We start from the raw sequence: 22,236 nt of genomic DNA, 5'->3' as shown, positions 1-22,236 counted from the left end.
GTGTATCTCTCTCTCTCTCTGTGTGTGTGTGTGTGTGTGTGTGTGTGTGTGTGTGTGTGTGTGTGTGTGTACGCAGCACAAGTGTGTGACCCTGTGGATGTGTGATTCTATGTACTGTGGGCTTTGTGTGAGTATGTGCATGTGTGTATTTGCATGTTTCTTCTTTTATATTTGTGTATGAATCTGTGTGTGTGTGTGTGTGTGTGTCCATTTGAAAAAAAAAACGCCTTTCCTGGCAGCTGGCTGCTCTTCTTGGCAGTAGCCGCGCCAAGTTTCGCCTGTTGCTTAGCAACATCCAAACTCCCCAAAATCGTAAGCCAGGAACGGAGAACTGGGTTCTGTTCTGTGCCAGCTACCCCCCCCAACTCCCCCCCCCCAGTCCTCCCCACGAGTGCCTGCTTTGTGCCAAGGATGCCACATAGCTCTGTCTGTGCCACACTGGGCACTGGACAACCTACAGTCAGTCAGCTGTGATGATGTGCATCCAAGATCAAAGGCAGAGAGTCCACAAGTGGCCAACTTCAAAGCCAGTAATGCCATTTATTTTCTTAATGTTGTTTATATTCTCAATGTTGTTTATTTTCGCAATGTTGTTTATTTTCTTAATGTTGTTTATTTTCTTAATGTTGTTTATTTTCTTAACGTTATTTATTTTCTTAATGTTTATTTTCTTAATGTTGTTTATATTCTTAACGTTATTTATATTCTTAACGTTATTTATTTTCTTAATGTTGTTTAATTTCTTATTTATTTTGTTGTTTTAAATCTATACAAGATACATAGGACTAATTATATATATATATATATATATATACACACACACACACACACACACACACACACACACACACACACACAAAACACAAGTGTGTGACCAGCTTAGGATAAAAGCTGACAGTAGGGGTGTCTGGGTGGCGTGACGGTCTATTCCGTTGCCTACCAACATGGGGATCGCCGGTTCGAATCCCCGTGTTACCTCAGGCTTGGTCGGGCGTCCCTACAGACACAATTGGCCGTGTCTGCGGGTGGGAAGCCGGGTGTGGGTATGTGTGCTGGTCAGAGGAGTGGGGTTAATTGGCCGGATACAATTGGGCAGAAAAAGGGGGGGGGGGAGAGAGAAAAGGTGACAGTGACTGGCTTATGGAGAATGTGGTCAGTCACCAGGATAACTCTGATTCAACAAGAGAACGAGCTTCGTGTTTTACTCCGAAAGTTTTTTCCATTCTTCATCATCATCATCACCATCATCATACGCATTATGAGTTTCATTGTGTGGGGATTCATCTCTGTTGGAGAAGGTGGACTAACTATATTATAATTGAAAATTAAGGCAGACCAAATTTAGGTTGGTTCACCATTAATGTCTAACACACACACACACACACACACACACACACACACATTGCATACAGAAGAAATGATCGTAAGCATAGACTGCTCGCCCATGTTGGAGCTGTTTATTCTAGAGTCCTGTAATGTGTGTATGGTAATATGTGTGTGTGTGTGTGTGTGTGTGTGTGTATGGTAATGTGTGTGGTCTTGCATGTGGTTTTCAGTGGGAGTCGTTTGGCAGCTGTTAGCAGATGAAGGGGATTCAGTGGTCTTGGCAACAGAGTGGTGTGGTTATGTGTGTGTGTCTGTGTGTGTGTTGTGTTTTGCGTGTTGTGTGTGCGCACGTAACATGTGCTTGGTGTGTCCATGTGTTCTGTGTGTACATGTCTCACCATAACGTAATGCCTCTGGATCTCGGTCTTCTCTGTGGCCAGTTTCTCACATTCCAGCTTCAAACTGCATGTGAGGAATAGTGAGATAGGGGAGGAGGAGAGGAGGGGAGGAGGAGGAAGAAGAGGTGAGGAAGAGAACAGAGGAAAAAGTTGTAGGGGAGGGGGGAGAGACAACAGAAGAGTGTTTTGTTTGGCTTTATCTTTGTATCGTTTTCCAAATAAAAGCCACAATGCAAATTAGCAACGTGACAACAAATTACCTTGCTCCCCCCCTCACACAGAGACACACACACACACACACACACACACACAGAGGAAGAGAGTGGCTGGGGTGCTGACAGCCCATTATCACCTCAGAGCAGAGCAGAAATAGACAAACTCACGCCTAGAGCCTGAAACCCAGCCAAGACTGCAGGCAGGAACATCCAAGGTCTCTCTCTCTCTCTCGCTGTCTCTCTCTCTCTCTCTCTCTCTCTCTCTCTCTCTCGCTGTCTCTCTCTCTCTCTCTCTCTCGCTCTCTCTCTCTCTCGTTCCCTTTGCTCTCTCAGGACAATTTTCGCTATCTATGTACCTTCAACTCCCCGTTCCATTGCTCCCTTCTCCCCCAATTACCCACCTATCAGTCTGAGCACCCCTACTTCTCTCTCACAGGTACACACACACACACACACACACACACACACACACACACACACACACACACACACACACACACATATCATTGGCGGTGACTCGGGGTTGAGTATGACTGTCCTCCTCGGTCCTTGTGGGTCTTCAGGTGGGCGTAGACGCCGATCCTGCAGCCGAATATTTTGGAGCAACGTGGGCAAGGGTGTGAAGAAGTGGTTGAGGATGTGGTTTGGGCCTTTCTGGTAACTTGCTCCTTTCTGAGTCTTCATTTGTTTTCAGCAGCACAGTAAAGGTCATGGTCGTAGCGCCCAGCACCCTCGCGGACAGCCAGTCTCCAGGCCTCCCTGTATGTTCCTGCTTGTTTCCAAGTGTTCAGGTCGATGCCAAACTTTTTGATGTGGACCTGGATGTTGTCTTTATATCGCTTCATTTGTCCTCCTGGGGCACGGCGTCCTATCACAAGCTGAGAGTAAAGGACTTGTTTTGGGAGGCGCGACTCAGACATGCAGAGGACATGGCCAGTCCATCTCAGCTGATGTTGTGCGATGGTGGCAGGTATAGTAGGCATGTTGGCCTCCTTGAGAATGCTGAAGTTGGTGTGCTTATCCTCCCAGCTGATCTTAAGGATCTTCCTGAGGCAGCGCTGTTGGTATGCCTCGAGTGCTTTCAGGTGCCTGCTATATGTGGTCCAGGGTTCTGACCCATACAGCAGGGTGAGCAGCACTGCCGCTTTGTACACCAGAATTTCTGTCCTGGCCTGAAGGTCATGGTTTTCAAAAACCCTTTTACTGAATCTTGAGAAGGCCCGGCTCACACAACTGAGATGATGGTGTGTTTTGATGTCAATGGTGGCTTCGGAGAAGAGACGGCTGCCAAGATATGGGAACTGCTCCATGTTTTCGGGTCTGGTGTTGTCTACAGAGATGGATGGGGGCAGAGCAGGCATATTTCTGTTGGGTGGGGGTTGGTAGAGGATATCCTTTTTTTTTAATGTTAATGGTCAGGCAAAGCTGCTTGTATGCCTTTGCAAAGCGTCCAGTGTGCTCTGTAGTTCCTCTTCTATGAGGGACACTAAGGTGTTGTCATCAGTGTACTGCAGCTCTGTGATGAATATGGTGGTGGTTTTACCTTTTAGCCCCGAATCTGTTAATATTCAGAAGATTCCCATCAGGTCTCCACATGATTTGGACTCCCTGAGGCAGATTGGGACCCGTGAGATGGAGGATGGTGGCGATGAAGACAGAGAACAGTGTTGGGGCAATGACACAGCCTTGTTTAACTCCTGTGTGGACCTTGACTGGCTCTGTCTCATCTTCACAACTGCTGAGTACTCTAGCTGACACAGTCACGTAGTAGTCATAATACTCTGATATATCTGTCAGGGCAGTCTATTTTTGATAGAATTAACAAGGGGGCCTGGCGGTTTACAGAAAATAAAAAGCTTTGGTTACGTCTATGAAGACCATGTACAATGGTTGATTCTATTCCTGGGCTTTTTCTTGGAGTTGACGAGTGGTGCCTCTGTTGGGACCAAAACTGCTCTGGGATTCTGGCAGAATTTCCTCTGATATTGAGAGGAGACTGTTGGCCAAGACTCTAGTCAGAGCAAGGAAATGCCACGGTAGTTTCCACACTCAGCTGTGCTCCCTTTCTTAAAGATAGAGACGAAGAGTGTGTCCTTAAGTTGTGCAGGGATTTAATCTTTTTCCCATATTTAAGTAGCAGGGCATGGATATGTAGGTCCACCTGCCTTCAGTACTTCTGCCGGTATTCCATCAGGAAAAGAAGCCTTGTTGATTTTCATCATCCTGATGGTATCCTGGACCTCTCTTAGACTAGGTGGCGCTGCCATGTCCTCCTCTTTGGGTTGTTGAGGGCGTTATAGGAGATCACCCATCTTAGGGCTAGAGTCCCGGTTTAAAAGGTCCTGGTAGTGCCCTTTCCACCTGTCTTTGATTCACTCATCGTCTGTTAGCAGTGTGTAACCATCTTTGGAGTGAAGGGGGGTCAGACGGCAGTGGCTGGGACCGTATATTGCTTTATTAGCATCGAAGAAGCCTCTGGCATCCCCAGCATCTGCAAGGTGCTGGATCTCGAGGGCCTTCTTTGTCCACCACTGGTTCTTCAATTCCCTGACCCGGCTTTGGATGGCTGGCTTTGCTCTTGCATGGGCAGCTTGTTTGTTTTGGCAGTTGATGTCATTCTGCCAAATGGTAAAGGCTTGCCTCTTGATGTTGATTAACTGTTGGATTTCTGGTTCATTCTCATCAAACCAATCTGGGTGGTTCTTCATCCTATATCCAAGTGTCGTTTTACAAATGTCAGTGATTGCAGTCCTGGGCATATCCCAGTGGCTTTCAATATCATTTGGATACTGCTTGGGCGTTGATGTATTGAGCATGGCCTGGAACTGTTGACGAGAGGAGGTATCAGTCAGTTGTTTGAGGTTGAGCTTTGGGCGGCTCTGCTTTTTCAGCACCCTTCTTTTCTAGTGAAGATGGATGGCCAGGGTGGAGCGGATAAGGTGGTGGTCAGTTCAGCAGTCATCTGCACTGATCATCACTCTGGTGTTAAGTACCTCTTGTTGATCTCTTTGACGGATGATAATGTCGTCAATGAGGTGCCACATGTTAGAACGAGGGTGCCTCCAGGTTGTTTTAAATTTGTTTTTCTGGTGGAAGAGTGTGTTGGTGATGTTTAGGCTGTATTGTCAGCATGTTGTTAACAGCAGGATGCCATTGGAGTTCGTTTCCATCTCTTTCCTTGCCAATTATGCCTCTCCACAAGTTGTAATTTTGTCCCACTCTAGCAGGACTAGCTTATCCTCCTTGGGGACTTTGGGGTGAACATTGTCCAGGTCGGCATAGGTGGTCTCCTTTACCTCATCTTGTGAGTCAAGTGTTGGAGCATATCCACTGAGGACAGTGATGCTTTGGTTATTTACAAGCACCAGTTGTATTGTCATCAGGCATTCATTGATGCCCAGAGGAAGCTCAGCAAGGTGGCAAGTGAGGCTGTTTTTGATGGCAAAACCAGCACCGTGGATCCTCGGCTTACCGGTTGCTTACACTTTCCAGAATAAAGTGTAACCACCCTTCTTCTCTTTCAGCTGCCCTTGGTCGGCCAGTCGGGTTTCAGAAAGTGTGGCAATATCAGTCCAGAATCTCCTCAGCTCTCAGGTGATGACTGCAGTACGCCATTCAGGTCAACCGCTGGATTGATTGTCCATGAGGGTTCGTACGTTCCAGGCTCCAAAATATAAGAGTTTCTGTTTATGACCGCATGGTAATGATCACTCTGGATGCAGTGATCCAGATAGGAGGTATGAGGCAGAGTATATTTGGGGCACCTTTTCCAGCCCCCTCCCCCAACTGGGGTGAGCAGAGCGGATCCTAAATAGGGCTGCTCAGTCGTGGGTGCAGCAGCCGTGAAGCCCCTCTGCCTCAGTCCCAGGGCTTAGCGACTGATCATACACCCACCGCCTGTGTGCCAGGTAGTGGCTAGGGGCTGCCAGACTTCACTCCCCTGCTCCCGTCACCTGTTTGTGATCACCACAGGGCTTTGACCCAGGATGCTTATGGGTCAATTCCCTTGCAGGAGGACGCCTGCGTGTAACAGCTTTTAACGTGGAGAAGCTGATGCAGTTGCAGCCACCACACACTCCTTGGCAGAGGGTGGCCCGAATCCAATGGCATGGAGAACCAAAACGATTTGGGACCACCCTCTGTTGAAGCCTTTATCCACCTTCACTGCTGTGTCCTGAAGAAATCTTCCACCAGTTCTACCGTCGAGGTCTTTGTTGTATCACTTCGTCTGGAACCTCCCCCCTTGATCAATCCAGCTTGGGTGACCCTACCAGGAGCCGAACTCTGGACAGCTTAGCTCTTGGGATCATTAATACACGCAAGCTTCTCCACAATGGCAAGGTGGCGATCCAGGAGAACACACACACACATCCACATCCACACCCACACCCACACACACACACACAAAAGCCATGCTAGAGTTGCTAGGGAAGGCAACAGGCAAACACATCTCCCTTATGACCAATATTTCTGTCTGTGTGTCTACCTCTCTTCCTCTCGCTATTTCCTGTTCTCTACTGGAGGAATTCATGCTGCAAAAGATACATAGCTAACTAATACACCCTGCCGCTCAAATCTTTGTGTGTATATATATATGTATATATGTACGTGCACTGTGCCAACACACCAAACACCTAAGTTATTAGCTCAAGAACTCTCCATCGCTCTCTCCTTCTCTACCTTCTCCACCCCCTCCCCTCCCCTCCACAGCCAGTACATTTCAGGCCCTCGGCGTTTTCCGCTGACTTGTTTGCGGGCAGTAGATAGATTGAAGTGGGGGCTGTAGAACATTATGGTGTGGTAGTGTGTGTGTGTGTGTGTGTGTGTGTTGGGGTGGGGTGAGGTGGGAGAGAGAATTAGAATATGATTAATACCGCAACATTACCCCCAGTCGCAACAGGTAATAACGGCCCCGTCCACAGCCGTTTGGCAGCGCCGCGTGCACACACAACCATAATTGACTAATTTATCATTGCCAGCCAGTTGAGGGGAAGAGGGACGAAGGAGGGTGGGGGGGTGCTAGTGGTGGGGTGGTGGGGGTGGGGTGGTGGAGGGAAGTGAGGATTAATCCCCCATCTCACACACACACACACAGGACAAACATCCCACACCCTATAGATTTTATTACAGTGGAATTGCTATCGGCACGAGTCACACGCGGCTGGCCTTCCTGGGAACCAACACCGCCATCGTCGTTGTGTGCGAGTGGATGTATAGTTTGCAAGCATGTGTGTGTGTGTGTGTGTGTGTGTGTGTGTGTGTGTGTGTGTGTGCATGTCGAGATATGAATTTAGGATGAGCTGAAGGTAAGCTGTGGTGCAAAACCATAAAAAACCTACACAATGACGGGCGCGCACGCACACACTCGCTCATATACTCCAAAAACACAGTCTTCACACCCAAAGTTAGAGAGAGTGATGGCCTCTAAATGTTTTTTCGGATTCCCCCCCTCTTCCAATTGTATCCAGCCAATTACCCCACTCTTCCGATCCGTCCCGGTCGCCGAATCCACCCCCTCTGTCGACCGGGGAGGGCTGCAGACTACCGCATGTCTCCTCCGATACATGTGGAGTCATCAGCCACTTCTTTTCACCTGACACTGAGGAGTTTCACCAGGGGGAGGTAGCGCGTGGGAGGATCACGCTAATCCCCCCAGTCCCCCCCCCCCTCGAACAGTCACCCCGACCGAGCAGAGGAGGCGCTAGTGCAGCGACCAGGACACATACCCACATCCGACTTCCCACCCGCAGACATGTCCAATTAGGACTGTAGGGACGCCCGACCAAGCCGGAGGTAACACGGGGACTCGAACCGGCGACCCCCGTGTTGGTAGGCAACGGAATAGACCGCTACGCTACCCAGACGACCAGAAAGGGCTGTGTTTTAAAACAGTTTTCCTATGTTGGAGAACAGCCATGGACCTTAGCGATGTGTTGAAACGAGGTTATCTATCATTCGTCCCGCCATTTGAAGAGCACTCACCACGGCTGAAGAGGTCGAGGTAGGAGGAGGCCGAGTTTCCGCTGGAGAAGCCAGGTTAAAGGCCTGCATGTACTCCAGAGCGGACGCGGACTCCGCGAGCGCGTAGTGCTTCTGCTTACACTACTTCCCGGAGTCCGCTTGGATTACGCGTTTCGCACATGCGCAGCAGGTCGGCGTTACGTATTTCCGGGCAAAACGGCGACATACATGGCAGAAGAAGAAGAGCTGCTGTGTTTGTTGTGTTTAGCGACAACTGGGGAGGGAAAGCTCCGTCTGGTTACTTTGCAGCCTTTTAATGGCGCGCTATGAAGATGAAGGTGACGACGGACCTCTTCACGCAGCCTGGCTTCAAAGTCGGCGTCCATTTTTGTTTACCAGCGCATGTGCAGCTGCGCACTTGTCCGCGCGGACCCTACGCGTGCGCCCTCTGATGACGAAATTTACGTCACGCGGACCCTCGCGTACTCACGGACGCGGAAGTATAACTTGCTCTTAAGGCAGCGGTCGGGAACCTATGGCTCGCGAGCCATATATGGCTCTTCCGGTGACGGCATATGGCTCCCAGACAATTTTGAGTTGAAAATTTTTTTTTTTTCAAAAAAATCAGTTTGGAACTGATTTTAAAATACTTGTGATATTTCTTAATAATACTGTGTCATTTTAAAGTAAACAGAAATTAGTTTTGAAGATAAATTTCACGGGTCACGGGTCACCCGTGGGTCGGGTCGGGAACCAATGGCTCGCGAGCATGTCCGGGTCATTGTAAAGGTGAAGAAATCAATTTTATCAGATAGCCAACTAGTTTATCCGCTTCAACCCTTGTAACGGAAAAGATGGCGAAAAGAAAAAAAGACGATGATTACCGTGCATTCCAGGCTGCGTGGACAGAGGAATTTGCATTTGTGGAGAGAGCAGGATCTGCGGTATGTCTAATATGCAATGATAAAATTGCATCGATGAAACGGTCAAATATAAAGCGGCACTTCGATACGCACCATGCTTCATTTGCATCGAAATATCCAGCGGGGGACAGCAGGAAAAGGGCATGCGAGGAGCTACAGCGGAGAGTGCAGACGAGTCAGCAGCAACTACGTGTGTGGACCAAGCAAGGTGACGGGAATTCCGCTAGCTTTGCGGGGGCTTTGGCAATAGTAAGGAATGGAAAGTCATTCACAGATGGCGAGTATGCCAAAACATTCATGCTTGATGTGGCCAATGAACTGTTTGATGACTTCCCAAATAAAGACAAGATAATCAAACGAATAAAAGACATGCCCCTGTCAGCAAGAACTGTGCACGATCGTAGCATCATGATGGCAAATCAAGTCGAGGAAACACAAATTAAGGACATAAACGCCGGGACATACTTTTCTCTCGCGTTAGATGAGTCAACAGACGTTAGCCATCTATCTCAGTGCAGTATCATTGCCAGGTATGCTGCAGGTGACACACTGCGTGAGGAAAGCTTGGCTGTTTTGCCAATGAAAGGGACAACAAGAGGAGAGGATTTATTCATGTCTTTCATGGAGTTTGCTAAAGAAAAAAAACTACCGATGGATAAACTTATTTCTGTCTGTACTGATGGTGCACCCTGTATGTTGGGGAAGAACAAAGGATTTGTAGCGCTTCTCCGTGAACATGAAAAGAGAGCCATCCTAAGTTTTCATTGCATCCTGCACCAGGAGGCGCTTTGCGCTCAGACGTGTGGCCAGGAGCTTGGCGAGGTGATGTCTCTGGTCATTCGAGTGGTCAACTTTATTGTTGCCCGAGCTTTAAATGATCGCCAGTTTAAAGCTCTGTTAGAAGAAGTTGGGAATCATTATCCCGGTCTGCTTTTACACAGCAACGTGCGTTGGTTGTCAAGGGGGAAGGTGCTCAGCCGTTTTGCAGCTTGCCTGAGTGAAATCCGGACTTTTCTTGAAATGAAAGGCGTCAAGCATCCTGAGCTAGACAACACTGACTGGCTCCTGCAGTTTCACTATCTCGTGGACATAACTGGCCATCTGAACCAGCTCAATGTGAAAATGCAAGGTATTGGAAATACAATCTCATCCCTTCAACAAGCAGTGTTTGCATTTGAAAGCAAGCTGGAAGTCTTTCTCAGGGACATTGAAACAGGTCGTCTTCTGCACTTTGAAAGACTGCAACAATTTAGAGATGCATGCTTAGCAAGTGACTCCACTCAACATCTGGATCTCCAGCAGCTAGCTGGCTTTACGTCCAATCTCCTGCAGTCATTCAAAGCACGTTTTGGAGAATTTCGTGCGCGCACTGGTCTTTTCAAGTTCATCACTCATCCACATGAGTGTGCAGTGGACAAAATCGACCTGACATGCATCCCCGGGGTCTCTATCGGAGACTTTGAGCTGGAAGTTGCTGACCTGAAGGCATCAGACATGTGGATGAGTAAGTTCAAGTCACTTAATGGAGAGTTGGAAAGTCTTGCGCGACAGCGAGCAGAGCTGGCGAGGGAACACAAGTGGACAGAAATTAAAAATCTTCAACCTGAAGACCAGCTGATTCTTAAAACTTGGAACGAGCTTCCTGTGACATACCACACAATGCAGCGTGTGAGTATTGCCGTATTGACCATGTTTGGCTCTACATATGCATGTGAACAGTCTTTCTCGCATATGAGGAACATTAAGACCAACCTACGCTCACGTTTAACTGATGGAAGCCTCAACGCCTGCATGAAGCTCAACCTCACCACGTATGAACCAGACTACAAGGCCATCAGCAAAACCATGCAGCACCAGAAGTCGCATTAAAAGTAAGACATATTTAATTTATTATACGTTAAAAATACTATATGGCTCTCAATGAAATATATTTAGAAATATTTGGCTTTTATGGCCCTCCCAGTCAAAAAGGTTCCCGACCCCTGTCTTAAGGGAACACAAACAAACAAAAACGAGGGCAAGCGCAAAAACACAAGAGAGCAAACACACACACACACACACAGGGCACGACGCCATGTCCTCAGTCTAACTGCTTCTTCAACAGAGCAGCAGTCAGGCATTGCAGTTGCATACCAAGGTGTATGCGTGTGCGGGCATGCCTGTGTACATGTGTGATGCAGCTGTATGGACGCACACGCACAGTGTGTTTCCAGGGGAAAGGACCGCCCCTTCCTGTACGGGCGGTGTGGCAGAAAGCAATAACTATCCTGTACCAAAGAGACTTCAAGGAAGGAAAACGATTGCGTGTCTTCTGTGGCGCTGTGTGACTGCAGGAGCATAAAAAAGGTGTGGGTGGATGGGCGGGAGTAGTGAGGGTGGGGGTGGGGGGTGAGCAGGGAGTGGGTATTTCATGTAGAAATGATTGCCTGTAATAATTAGTCCTTGGCTCAGCACCATTCACACAGAGCGAGAGAGAGAGAGAGAGAGAGAGAGAGAGAGAGAGAGAGAGAGAGAGAGAGAGAGCATCCAAGAGAGCACGTGAGAGAGAGCATTCAAGAGAGCACGTGAGAGAGAGAGAGAGAGAGAGAGAGAGAGAGAGAGAGAGAGAGAGAGAGAGAGAAACAGGGAGCATGCAAGAGAGAGCAGCGAGAGGGAGAGAGAGAGAGCAGCGAGAGGGAGAGAGAGAGAGAGCAGCGAGAGAGAGGGGGGGGGAGAGAGAGAGAACGGTGAAATGGTTTATTTGAAAGAGACAAGAGGAAGTGGGAGAAAGAGAGAGAGACTAGAGAGAGCACAAGAAAACAAGAATGAGTGAGGGAGGAACCCAGAGAACAAGTGCAGGACTGGGAGCAGGAGAGGGAGAGAGAGTAAAAAGGTCCAAGCAAAAAACAAAACAAAAACAAACACAAAAAAGGACATTAGAGTGTGTGCACGCATTTGTGAGAGTAAGTGCGTGCGTGTGTGTGTGTGTGTATGTGCGCCCCGGTGGGCTCGCTCCTCCAGTCTCTCCCTGGCGGTGACAGCAGATAAGATGATCAGCCGAACGCGCTACAAATCTGCAGCCTGCCAGCTAGCAGACAGCTCTGTCATCACCACGCTGCTGCCGAGCAGCACACATACAAAGACAAACACAAAATGGCACGACCAATAATGCACACACACACACACACACACACACACACACACACACACACACACACACACACACACGTACGCAGACAATCACCGCATAGGTGGGATGCACATGGACACACACACGCGCGCATGTAAATACAGACAAAGATGGAGTGTATGGGCATATAGACACACGGGTGAGCGCGTGCTCTCACACACACGCCACGCACACGCACGCTAATGAGCACCTCCAGATAGCGAGCATCTAATTAAGATCTTCTTCCGTGCAGAAGTGCGCCAACTGCCTTTGTAGACGCCACCGCGAGGTTGAGGAGGCTGCAGGAGATCCATTTCTACCTTCACCGCTCTCTCCTCAACAGCAGCTCCACCAGCCGGAAACAGCACAGTTCCACCAGCACAGCTCCACCAGCCGGAAACAGTACAGCTCCACCAGCCGGAAACAGCAGAGCTCCACCAGCCGGAAACAGTACAGCTCCACCAGCACAGCTCCACCAGCCGGAAACAGCACAGCTCCACCAGCACAGCTCCACCAGCCGGAAACAGCACAGCTCCACCAGCCGGAAACAGCAGAGCTCCACCAGCACAGCTCCACCAGCCGGAAACAGCACAGCTCCACCAGCCACAGTACAGCTCCACCAGCCGGAAACAGCACAGCTCCACCAGCCGGAAACAGCACAGCTCCACCAGCCACAGTACAGCTCCACCAGCCGGAAACAGCACAGCTCCACCAGCACAGCTCCACCAGCCGGAAACAGCACTGCTCCACCAGCCGGAAACAGTACAGCTCCACCAGCCGGAAACAGCACAGCTCCATCAGCACAGCTCCACCAGCCGGAAACAGTACAGCTCCACCAGTACAGCTCCACCAGCCGGAAACAGCACAGCTCCACCAGCCGGAAACAGCACCGCTCCACCAGCCGGAAACAGCATAGCTCCATCAGCCACAGTACCGCTCCACCAGCCGGAAACAGTACAGCTCCACCAGCCGGAAACAGCACTGCTCCACCAGTCGGAAACAGCACAGCTCCACCAGCCGGAAACAGCACCGCTCCACCAGCCACAGTACAGCTCCACCAGCCGGAAACAGCACTGCTCCACCAGCCGGAAACAGTACAGCTCCACCAGCCACAGTACAGCTCCACTAGCTGGAAACAGTACAGCTCCACCAGCCACAGTACAGCTCCACCAGCCGGAAACAGCACAGCTCCACCAGTCACAGTACAGCTCCATCAGCACAGCTCCACCAGCCGGAAACAGTACAGCTCCACCAGTACAGCTCCACCAGCCGGAAACAGCACAGCTCCACCAGCCGGAAACAGCACCGCTCCACCAGCCGGAAACAGCATAGCTCCATCAGCCACAGTACCGCTCCACCAGCCGGAAACAGTACAGCTCCACCAGCCGGAAACAGCACTGCTCCACCAGTCGGAAACAGCACAGCTCCACCAGCCGGAAACAGCACCGCTCCACCAGCCACAGTACAGCTCCACCAGCCAGAAACAGCACAGCTCCACCAGCCACAGTACAGCTCCACCAGCCGGAAACAGCACTGCTCCACCAGCCGGAAACAGTACAGCTCCACCAGCCACAGTACAGCTCCACTAGCTGGAAACAGTACAGCTCCACCAGCCACAGTACAGCTCCACCAGCCACAGTACAGCTCCACTAGCTGGAAACAGTACAGCTCCACCAGCCACAGTACAGCTCCACCAGCCGGAAACAGCACAGCTCCACCAGTCACAGTACAGCTCCACCAGCTACAGTACAGCTCCACCAGCCGGAAACTGATGACTGTGTCGCATATTAAAAAAAAAACAACACACACACCCTTTCTACAACACACATCCTTTCTACAACACACACACCCTTTCTACAACACACACACCCTTTCTACAACACACACCCTCCCTACACTTGGTGGTTTTCTGAGGGGGAACACGTGCTAATATGGATTTGTGCAAGTGTAATGGCGCTCGTACCAACAGAGGTAGGAGGTACAAACTGCACCTCCCTCCCCCCCAAGTTAATGATCGTCATTGATCCTGGTGCTACTGTTGATCCACAGTCCAACACCTTCAACCGCTGACCTGAGGTGCAGATGCCCGCCCACCACCAGGCGGACCAGGCAGCCCGCCAGGTCCAACTACACACCACCCTGAACCCGCAGCCTCACACTCACGCCATGGGAGCTGTTTATTGACTGTGCAAATGTTGTGCCTTTGAACTGGTAGGACACTTTACCCCCAGTTTACCCTCCCGTCCCCGTCCCCAGTGTCCCCCCTCACACACACACACCACCCCCACCTCCAGGTGTGTGTGTCATCCTCTTTACATATCATTAACTATTAATGAGCCTTGCCAATCTGCTGCGCTATGGCACTGGGAATATCACTCCCTCTTCCTCTCCAACACTCACACTCAATAACACACTCACACACACACACACACACACACACACACACACACACACACAAGCACACTCACTAACACACTAACACACACACACTCAATAACACACTCACACACACACACACACACACACACAAGCACACTCACTAACACACTAACACACACACACACACATACATACATGCACACACGCACACACTAGCACACTTAATAACACACACACACAAACACACTAAATAACACACGCGCGCGCACACACACACAAACACAAACACACATACACACACACACACACACACACACACACACCAGACCCACCCAACTTGCTTGTGTAGTCTTTCATCATCTCTCAAGGGTATGTACACAGGCAAACACAAACATGTGTGCACGCACGCACGCACACACACACACACACACACACACACCTAGAAAAGGGCTTGAATCGTAAATACAAACCCACAGACAAAAAAAATCAGCTAAAAGCAAGCCACAACCTCTTAGCCTTCACTAAACAAATACAGCTTTACGAAGCGACTGACAAACACACAGACAGACAGACAGACAGACAGACAGACAGACACACACACACAGACAGAAAGACAGACAAAGGAAAAGTAGTCAGTATTTATAAGCAACCCAGGGAAAAACTCTATGCAGATGACACCATCCTTGTAAAGTCAACATTTATCCACCTAGCATAACACGGCTAACCATCTGTCTGTCTCTCACTGTGTGTTAGGTAGAAAGACAGGACAACACAGCAAGCCATCTGTCTGTCCCTCACTGTGTGTTAGGTAGAAAGACAGGACAACACAGCAAGCCATCTGTCTGTCTCTCACTGTGTGTTAGGTAGAAAGACAGGACAACACCGCAAGCCATCTGTCTGCCCCTCACTGTGTGTTAGGTAGAAAGACAGGACAACACAGCAAGCCATCTGTCTGTCTCTCACTGTGTGTTAGGTAGAAAGACAGGACAACACAGCAAGCCATCTGTCTTTCTCTCACTGTGTGTTAGGTAGAAAGACAGGTTTTAGTCTTGAACTTTTCTTCTTCTTTTTGTTTTTCGTCTCCCCCTTTTTCTCCCCAATTGTATCCAGCCAATTACCTCACTCTTCTGAGCCATCCCGGTCACTGCGCCGCCCCCTCTGCCGACCCGGGGAGGGCTGCAGACTACCACATGCCTCCTCCCATACATGTGGAGTCACCAGCCACTTCTTTTCACCTGACAGCGAGGAGTTTCACCAGGGGGACGTAGCGCGTGGGAGGATCACGCTATTCCCCCCAGTTCCCCCTTCCCCTTGAACAGCCCCCCGACCGACCAGAGGAGGCGCTAGTGCAGCGACCAGGACACAGACCCACATCCGGCTTCCCACCCGCAGACACGGTCAGTTGTGTCTGCAGGGACACCCGACCAAGCCGGAGGTAAAACGGGGTTTCGAACTGGCGAGCCCCGTGTTGGTAGACAACGTAATAGACCGCCACTGTATCCGGATGGCCTGTCTCTAACATTTTTACAACTCACACTATACTGACACCATAATGACAGTACAGACAACATTACTTACACTGGAGCAGCTTTACGTTAAAGCTGACACTGCAGAGCATGCACACCCATAAAGAGCTTTGTAACGTGTGTGTGTGTGTGTGTGTGTGTGTGTGTGTGTGTTGTGTCGTTGTGTGTGCAAGCTTGTGGCACTAACTACTAGTCCTCAATAGTAGCCGGCCAGAGAGGAGTGGAGGAGCACTCAAGTGCAGAGTGGCAGCATGTTAGTGCCGAGTGAAGAGCCTATCTTACAGCATAGACCACACACACACACACACACACACACATGGTGGTGCAGAGAATGTATGATGCAATGCCGTATTGGTGTGTGTGTGTGTCTGTGTGAATTACAGTAATGAGAGGTCTGTGTCAGCAACTACTCCTGTCTCCCCTAAGTCTGCTGATTACAGCCTCTTTGGAGACACACACACACACACACACACACAGATACAATAGGTGACCCACCCACATCACTGATTAATTAACCCCTTCCTTTCCAGAGCTATAGGCATCCATCTCTTTTTTCATCATCAGCCACATAAAGGCTGACATACAGTCACACACAAGTGTATCCACACACACAAATACACGCACAACCAGCGTGAGACCAATTAAAACCATAAGTGTGTGACCTATACAAATTACCCCCATACACCTACATACACACACAGCTCATCAGCGCTGATCTCTTTCCTGCCGTCTGATCAGCATCTATCAGAATGCAGCCACCTTCTCTGCAGCCACCTTCTTTGCAGGCACCTTCTCCGCAGCCACCCTCTCTGCAGCCACCTTCCCTGCAGCCACCCTCTCTGCAGCCACCCTCTCTGCAGCCACCCTCTCCGCAGCCACCTTCTCTGCAGCCACCTTGTCTGTCTATCAGAATCACCGATCAGAATGCAGCCACCTTTTCTGCAGCCACCTCCTTTGCGGCCACCTTCTCTGTCTGTCTATCAGAATCACCTAACAGAATGCAGCCACCTTCTCTGCAGCCACCTCCTTTGCAGCCACCTTCTCTGCAGCCACCTTCTCTGTCTACCTATCAGAATCACCTAACCGAATGCAGCCACCCTCTCTGCAGCCACAATACACAACTAAGCTCTTTTATTTGTAGAGCGCATCTATCTGTTTATTTTAGTTTTAGTTTTTCCCTTTCTCATTTTGAGCTGTAGATACTGCAATTTGTTTTAATTTTTTTGTTCATTTAAAAAAAAATTTTTTTTGTTTTAACTTATTGTGTTATGTCATATTCTTTAGCTTTTTTTTTTTAGGTTGAACTGATGCCTAAGCATTTCATTACCGGCAATGCCTGCCACGCTGTACTGTTGTGCATTTGATAAAATAAAGGAACTTGGACTTGAACTCTGTGTGTGACGTCATTAGGAGATCCTGTGCTCAAACTGGTGCCTGTGCACAAGCATGTGTGTGTGTGTGTGTGTGTGTGTGTGTGTGTGTGTGTGTGTGTGTGTGTGTGCATGGTTCAGATTGTGTCTGTGCCGCAGTGTGCATCGCTCGTGTTTTCCTTACCAAGCAATTAATGTTAATGAGTCCAATTACATGAGGTGTAGTTTACCATTAGGTTAGGATCTCCAGCCAAACCGCCTGCTGGTGGCCTAAACAAAGCCCCTGCTGATCATATTGATTTATCCACCTGTCACTCTCGTCTCTTTGTCCATACTGCAAAGAACTGTTGTTTAGGGCACCCAGGTAACGTTGCGGTATATATTACGTTGCCTACCAACACAAGGCTTGCTGGTTCGAATCCCTGTGTTACCTCTAGCTTAGTTGGGCGTCCCTACAGACACAATTGGCCGTGTCTGCGGGTGGGAAGCCGGATGTGGGTATGTGTCCTGGTCGCTGCACTAGCGCCTCCTCTGGTCGATCAGGCCGCCTGTTCGGAGGCAAGGGGGAACTGGGGGGAATAGCATGCAACGGCCATGGATGTGTAGACTCGCCAGCCCATTGGCTAACGGGTCTGACCCTTTAGTTGACTGATTAGCGCAGTCGTCCGTGATGCGGGCGACCCGGGTTCGCTTCCCAGCTGCGGCGGCGGTTCCCGGTTGCCCCTGAATTCACTACATTGGTGTCAGAAGTGGGATGGTGAGACCGGGAGGCCACCGGAAGCACATGTGCCCAGAAGCTTGAGGGATATATTGAAGCGCAGGGACGCGCTTCCCCAAGGAGGGGGTTAGCATAACGACCACGGAAGACTAGACTCGCTAGCCCTTGGGTAATGGTTCAGGCCTTTTAGTCGACTGCTTAGCGTAGTAGCCCGTGGTGTGGGCGACCCGGGTTTGCATCCCGGCTGTGGCAGACGCTGCCCCCTGAATTCGCTACATTGGTGTCAGAAGTGGGATGGTGAGACCAGGAGGCTATCGGAAGTGCATGCGCGGGGGCACGCTTCCCAAAGGAGGGGGGTAGTGTGCCGACCTCGGATGTGTAGACTCGCTAGCCTGTCGGCTAATGGGTCAGACCCTTTAGTTGACTGGTTAGAGACCCGGGATCGCTTCCCGGCTGTGGCGGCGGTTCCCGGCTGCCCCCTGAATTTGCTACAAGTGTGATCCTCCCACGTGCTACGTCCACCCGGCAAAACTCCTCACTGTCAGGTGAAAAGAAGCGACTGGTGACTCCACATGTATTGGAGGAGACACGTGGTAGTCTGTAGCCCTCCCCAGATCGGGAGAGGGGGTGGAGAAGAAACAGGGACGGCTCAGAAGAGTGGGGTAATTGGCCAAGTACAACTGGGGAGAAAAAGGGGAAAAATCCACAAATAAAAACTTATTTAACCGGTTTCTTGGGTTGCGGGTGACTTGTGTGTCTTACAGTGTGTTGGATGTGATGCTAAACCTTAAGCGAAGACACAATGGTTTTTTATGTGGTGTGATTTACCGTTCATCCGAATCCGAATCCGAATACTTTAGTCATCCCCGAGGGGAAATTGGGTTTATGACGTAGTGTTAACATGTGATGTCTCAGTGATATTGACCGATGAGCCAAACCATGCGGTTTACTTTGAGTCACTCTCCGCTCCCAGGCGACACCACATGGAAGGAAAGATCCTGTAGCATCGTTCGATGGTGTGACTCGTTCCATAACCAGTATCATTAACCACTAAACCTCATTTGTTAATGGGAGCTGTCTTTTCGTGCTGAAGCTCGGGGCCTCTGCAGGACTCCGACACAGTTAAACCAGCCCTCCCGGTAGCGGAGACCTGTTAAAATGGCGCTCTGTGGTTTCCCACTGCAAAATTCGCAGGGAGATGAAGAGTGTAATCACAACCTCAGTCGCCCCCCGCTCCCTCCCTTCCAACTTCTTTCTTAATCCCGTCATTCATGTGTTGTTGGTTCTGCTAGCTTGGTCCTCAGCACCGCAGCATGGCGGGCAAGCCGCCAGGTGTTCCGCAACACGAGGTGTGACCCTGGACACCTGCCGAGGGAGCCGAGCACACCGCCTTGCCCAACAAACCCTGGCCTGACTCACCCAACGGCCTGGTTTCCCAACCAGGGCCCTTCCCAAATGTTGAATCACGGCAATATTCCCTGGAACTGTCCAGAAAGGTCACGGGGTCACGAGATAAGATCGTGTTTTGATGTAAATCAGGTGTAAATGTACGCTGAGGAGTGTAGAAGGGGAACAGTGTAGAAGGGGAACAGTGTAGAAGGATAAATGTGTAGAAGAGGAACAGTGTAGAAGAGGAACAGTGTAGAAGAGGAACAGTGTAGAAAGGGGAACAGTGTAGAAGGGTAAAACAGTGTAGAAGGATAAATGTGTAGAAGAGGAACAGTGTAGAAGAGGAACAGTGTAGAAAGGGGAACAGTGTAGAAGGGGAACAGTGTGGAGAGGGGAACAGTGTGGAAAGGGGAACAGTGTAGAAGGGGAACAGTGTGGAAAGGGGAACAGTGTAGAAGGGGAACAGTGTAGAAGGGGAACAGTGTTGGTCACGAGACAGTCACTTATGTCAAAATGTTGGCTTGCCTTGATGTGACGTCTCATGAGTATGGTGGATGGCCCTGAGAGCAGGTGGACTATAAGATCCACTGAGGAGGGCATCCGGGTAGCATCGCAGTCTATTCCATTGCCTACCAACATGGGGATCGTTGGTTAGATTCCCCATGTCACCTCCGGCTTGGGCGTGTCTGTGGGTGGGAAGCCGGATGTGGGTATGTGTGCTGGTCGCTGCACTAGCACCTCCTTTGGTCGGTTGGGGCGCCTTTTCGGGGGGAGGGGGAAGTGGGTGGAATAGCGTGATCCTCCCACGTGCTACGTCCCCCTAGCAAAACTCCTCACTGTCAGGGGAAAAGAAGTGGCTGGCGACTCCACATGTATCAGAGGAGGCATGTGGTAGTCTGCAGCCCCCCCCCCCGGATCGGCAGAGTGGGTGGAGCAGCGACCAGGACGGCTTGGAAGAGTGGGGTAATTGGCCAAGTTCAACCAGGGAGGAAAAAAAAGGGGGGGAAATCCCCAAAATAAAAAGTAAATAAAATCTGCTGTGGCGCTCCCTGGGAAACACGGAACAAGCCGAAAGAAGAAGATGCAGAAGTAGTTGCTGGTACACATAAAGACCAGGACAACTGGCTATAAACACATCATCGGCAGAAACCCAGCCAGGACGCCCCCTAGCGGCTGTCCAATCCTTCTTTTGCGAAAAAGAAAAAAGTCTTCCTTATTGAGGCGGATCTGTTTGAACATTTGGGATATTCTTTAAAAAAAGATAACACAAAAAGGTCTGTTTAAAAAAAAATGGGGGGGGGCAAAAAGCACACCAGCATGCTGGTCTCTGCTGTTGTGCCAGTGAGCATGTGGGGCTGCTGTGGGGCCCAGTCCGCACTGGCATCCTGCACAGTGCTGGGGCCATCCAAAGGTATGCCTGGAATCAGCCAGCCTAGACCAGATCTTTATGTTGTTTGGACTAGGAGTCTTTGAGCTAGGGGAGGGGTGGACGGACACACACACACACAAACACACACACACACACACACACACACACACACACACACACACACAGGTCTGTGTACCATTGAAGGGCTTGGGGAGAGGGGTCCATACAATAGCTGCTGGGAAAGGACCAGTGGGCAGAGCAAGAGAGGGAGGTCCTAGTTGGCAGGATCAAAGAGGTACGTGGATAAAGAGAGGGAGACAGAGAGGGAGAGAGAGAGAGACGGGGGGGGGGGGTCCTGTGAAGGTGTGCCAAGAAAACTGAGCAAAAAAGCGAGAGAGAGAGAGAGAGAAAGCAGGTTGAGATGCCACAGTCCCACTTTCAGAGGCATTCTGGACACCTTTCTGTACATCGCTTTGTCTCAGACACACACACACACACACACACACACACACACACACACACACACACACACACACACACACACACACACACACACACACACACACTCGTCTGCACGGGGAGCAGCCAGCACACCTACACTGCCAGTTTATACACTAACAACCATGGCCAGCCGTTGTTAGGGAAGACAGAGAGCGGCACATGGAGTCCTGATGGTCCGGGATGCCGTGCCAGCAAAACGCCCTGCGGGCCAGAACCTCACCCGGGCTCGCCGCGCCCCAGACACCCCGCCACGCGGCCGCCATCGCTAACGGCGACCACAGGCAGCCCCGCCCGGCCTCCTCCGAAAGGAGATGAAGAAGAAGAAGGCGCAGATGCCTCCTCGTCTCGTCACATGCCACACTTGAATGCTGTTCTTCCTCCCTCGCCTCCTGCTGCTGCTCCTCATCCTCACACCCTGCACTCACGGAGCCGGGTTCAGAAGAGATAGCAGCCGACACACAAAATGTGTGTGTGTGTCAACGCAAGACAGAGGCATAGATTCAGTGCAGTCAGTAGGTCTGACAGGAAACCACACACAGAAACACACACACACACACACACACACACACACACACACACACACACACACACACTCAGACGGACCTGTGGTACTGGGTTTGGAGGAACTGGAACTCTTCCTTGATGCGGTCCAGGGTTTCCGGGTACGTCAGCTTCAGGGACTGAGGCGCCCCAGACGCCGCCGCCGCCGCTGCAGCCGCCGCCGCCACAGAGGCAGAGGACCCCGGAGGTGCCTGTAGAGGAGCCTGAGGAGAAACAAGGGGTGGCAGGTTGACGTAAACATCAGCTGGTTCTGATGCAGGGTGAGACGTTACCCAGCTACACAACAACACACGTCATGACTACTGTCAATACATACTCCTTTTGGACACTGTTGTGCGTCACCTACACAACAATATTATATATCATGACTACTGTGGATACATACTTTTGTACACTGTTGTGCGTCACCTACAGAACAATATTATATATCATGACTACTATGGATATGTAGT

At 50.3% G+C, this 22,236-nt stretch overlaps 1 protein-coding gene across 4 annotated transcripts in view; it reads right to left on the bottom strand.

Annotated features, from left to right (window-relative positions):
• The window catches only part of tle2a (TLE family member 2, transcriptional corepressor a), a 72,644-nt gene that overhangs the window by 30,629 nt on the left and 19,779 nt on the right, over window positions 1-22,236 (bottom strand). For all 4 annotated transcript variants that reach the window (XM_056277998.1, XM_056277999.1, XM_056278000.1 and 1 more), the window contains exons 2-3: window positions 21,827-21,987; window positions 1,725-1,788 (exon numbers count right to left, since the gene is read on the bottom strand). In XM_056277998.1, the coding sequence (XP_056133973.1) occupies window positions 1,725-1,788; window positions 21,827-21,987 (225 nt within the window). The remainder of the gene's footprint in view (window positions 1-1,724; window positions 1,789-21,826; window positions 21,988-22,236) is intronic.

The sequence above is a fragment of the Lampris incognitus genome, chromosome 3 (assembly GCF_029633865.1).
Source record: "Lampris incognitus isolate fLamInc1 chromosome 3, fLamInc1.hap2, whole genome shotgun sequence".
NCBI lineage: Eukaryota > Metazoa > Chordata > Actinopteri > Lampriformes > Lampridae > Lampris > Lampris incognitus.
This window is presented reverse-complemented; position numbering and strand designations above follow the sequence as displayed.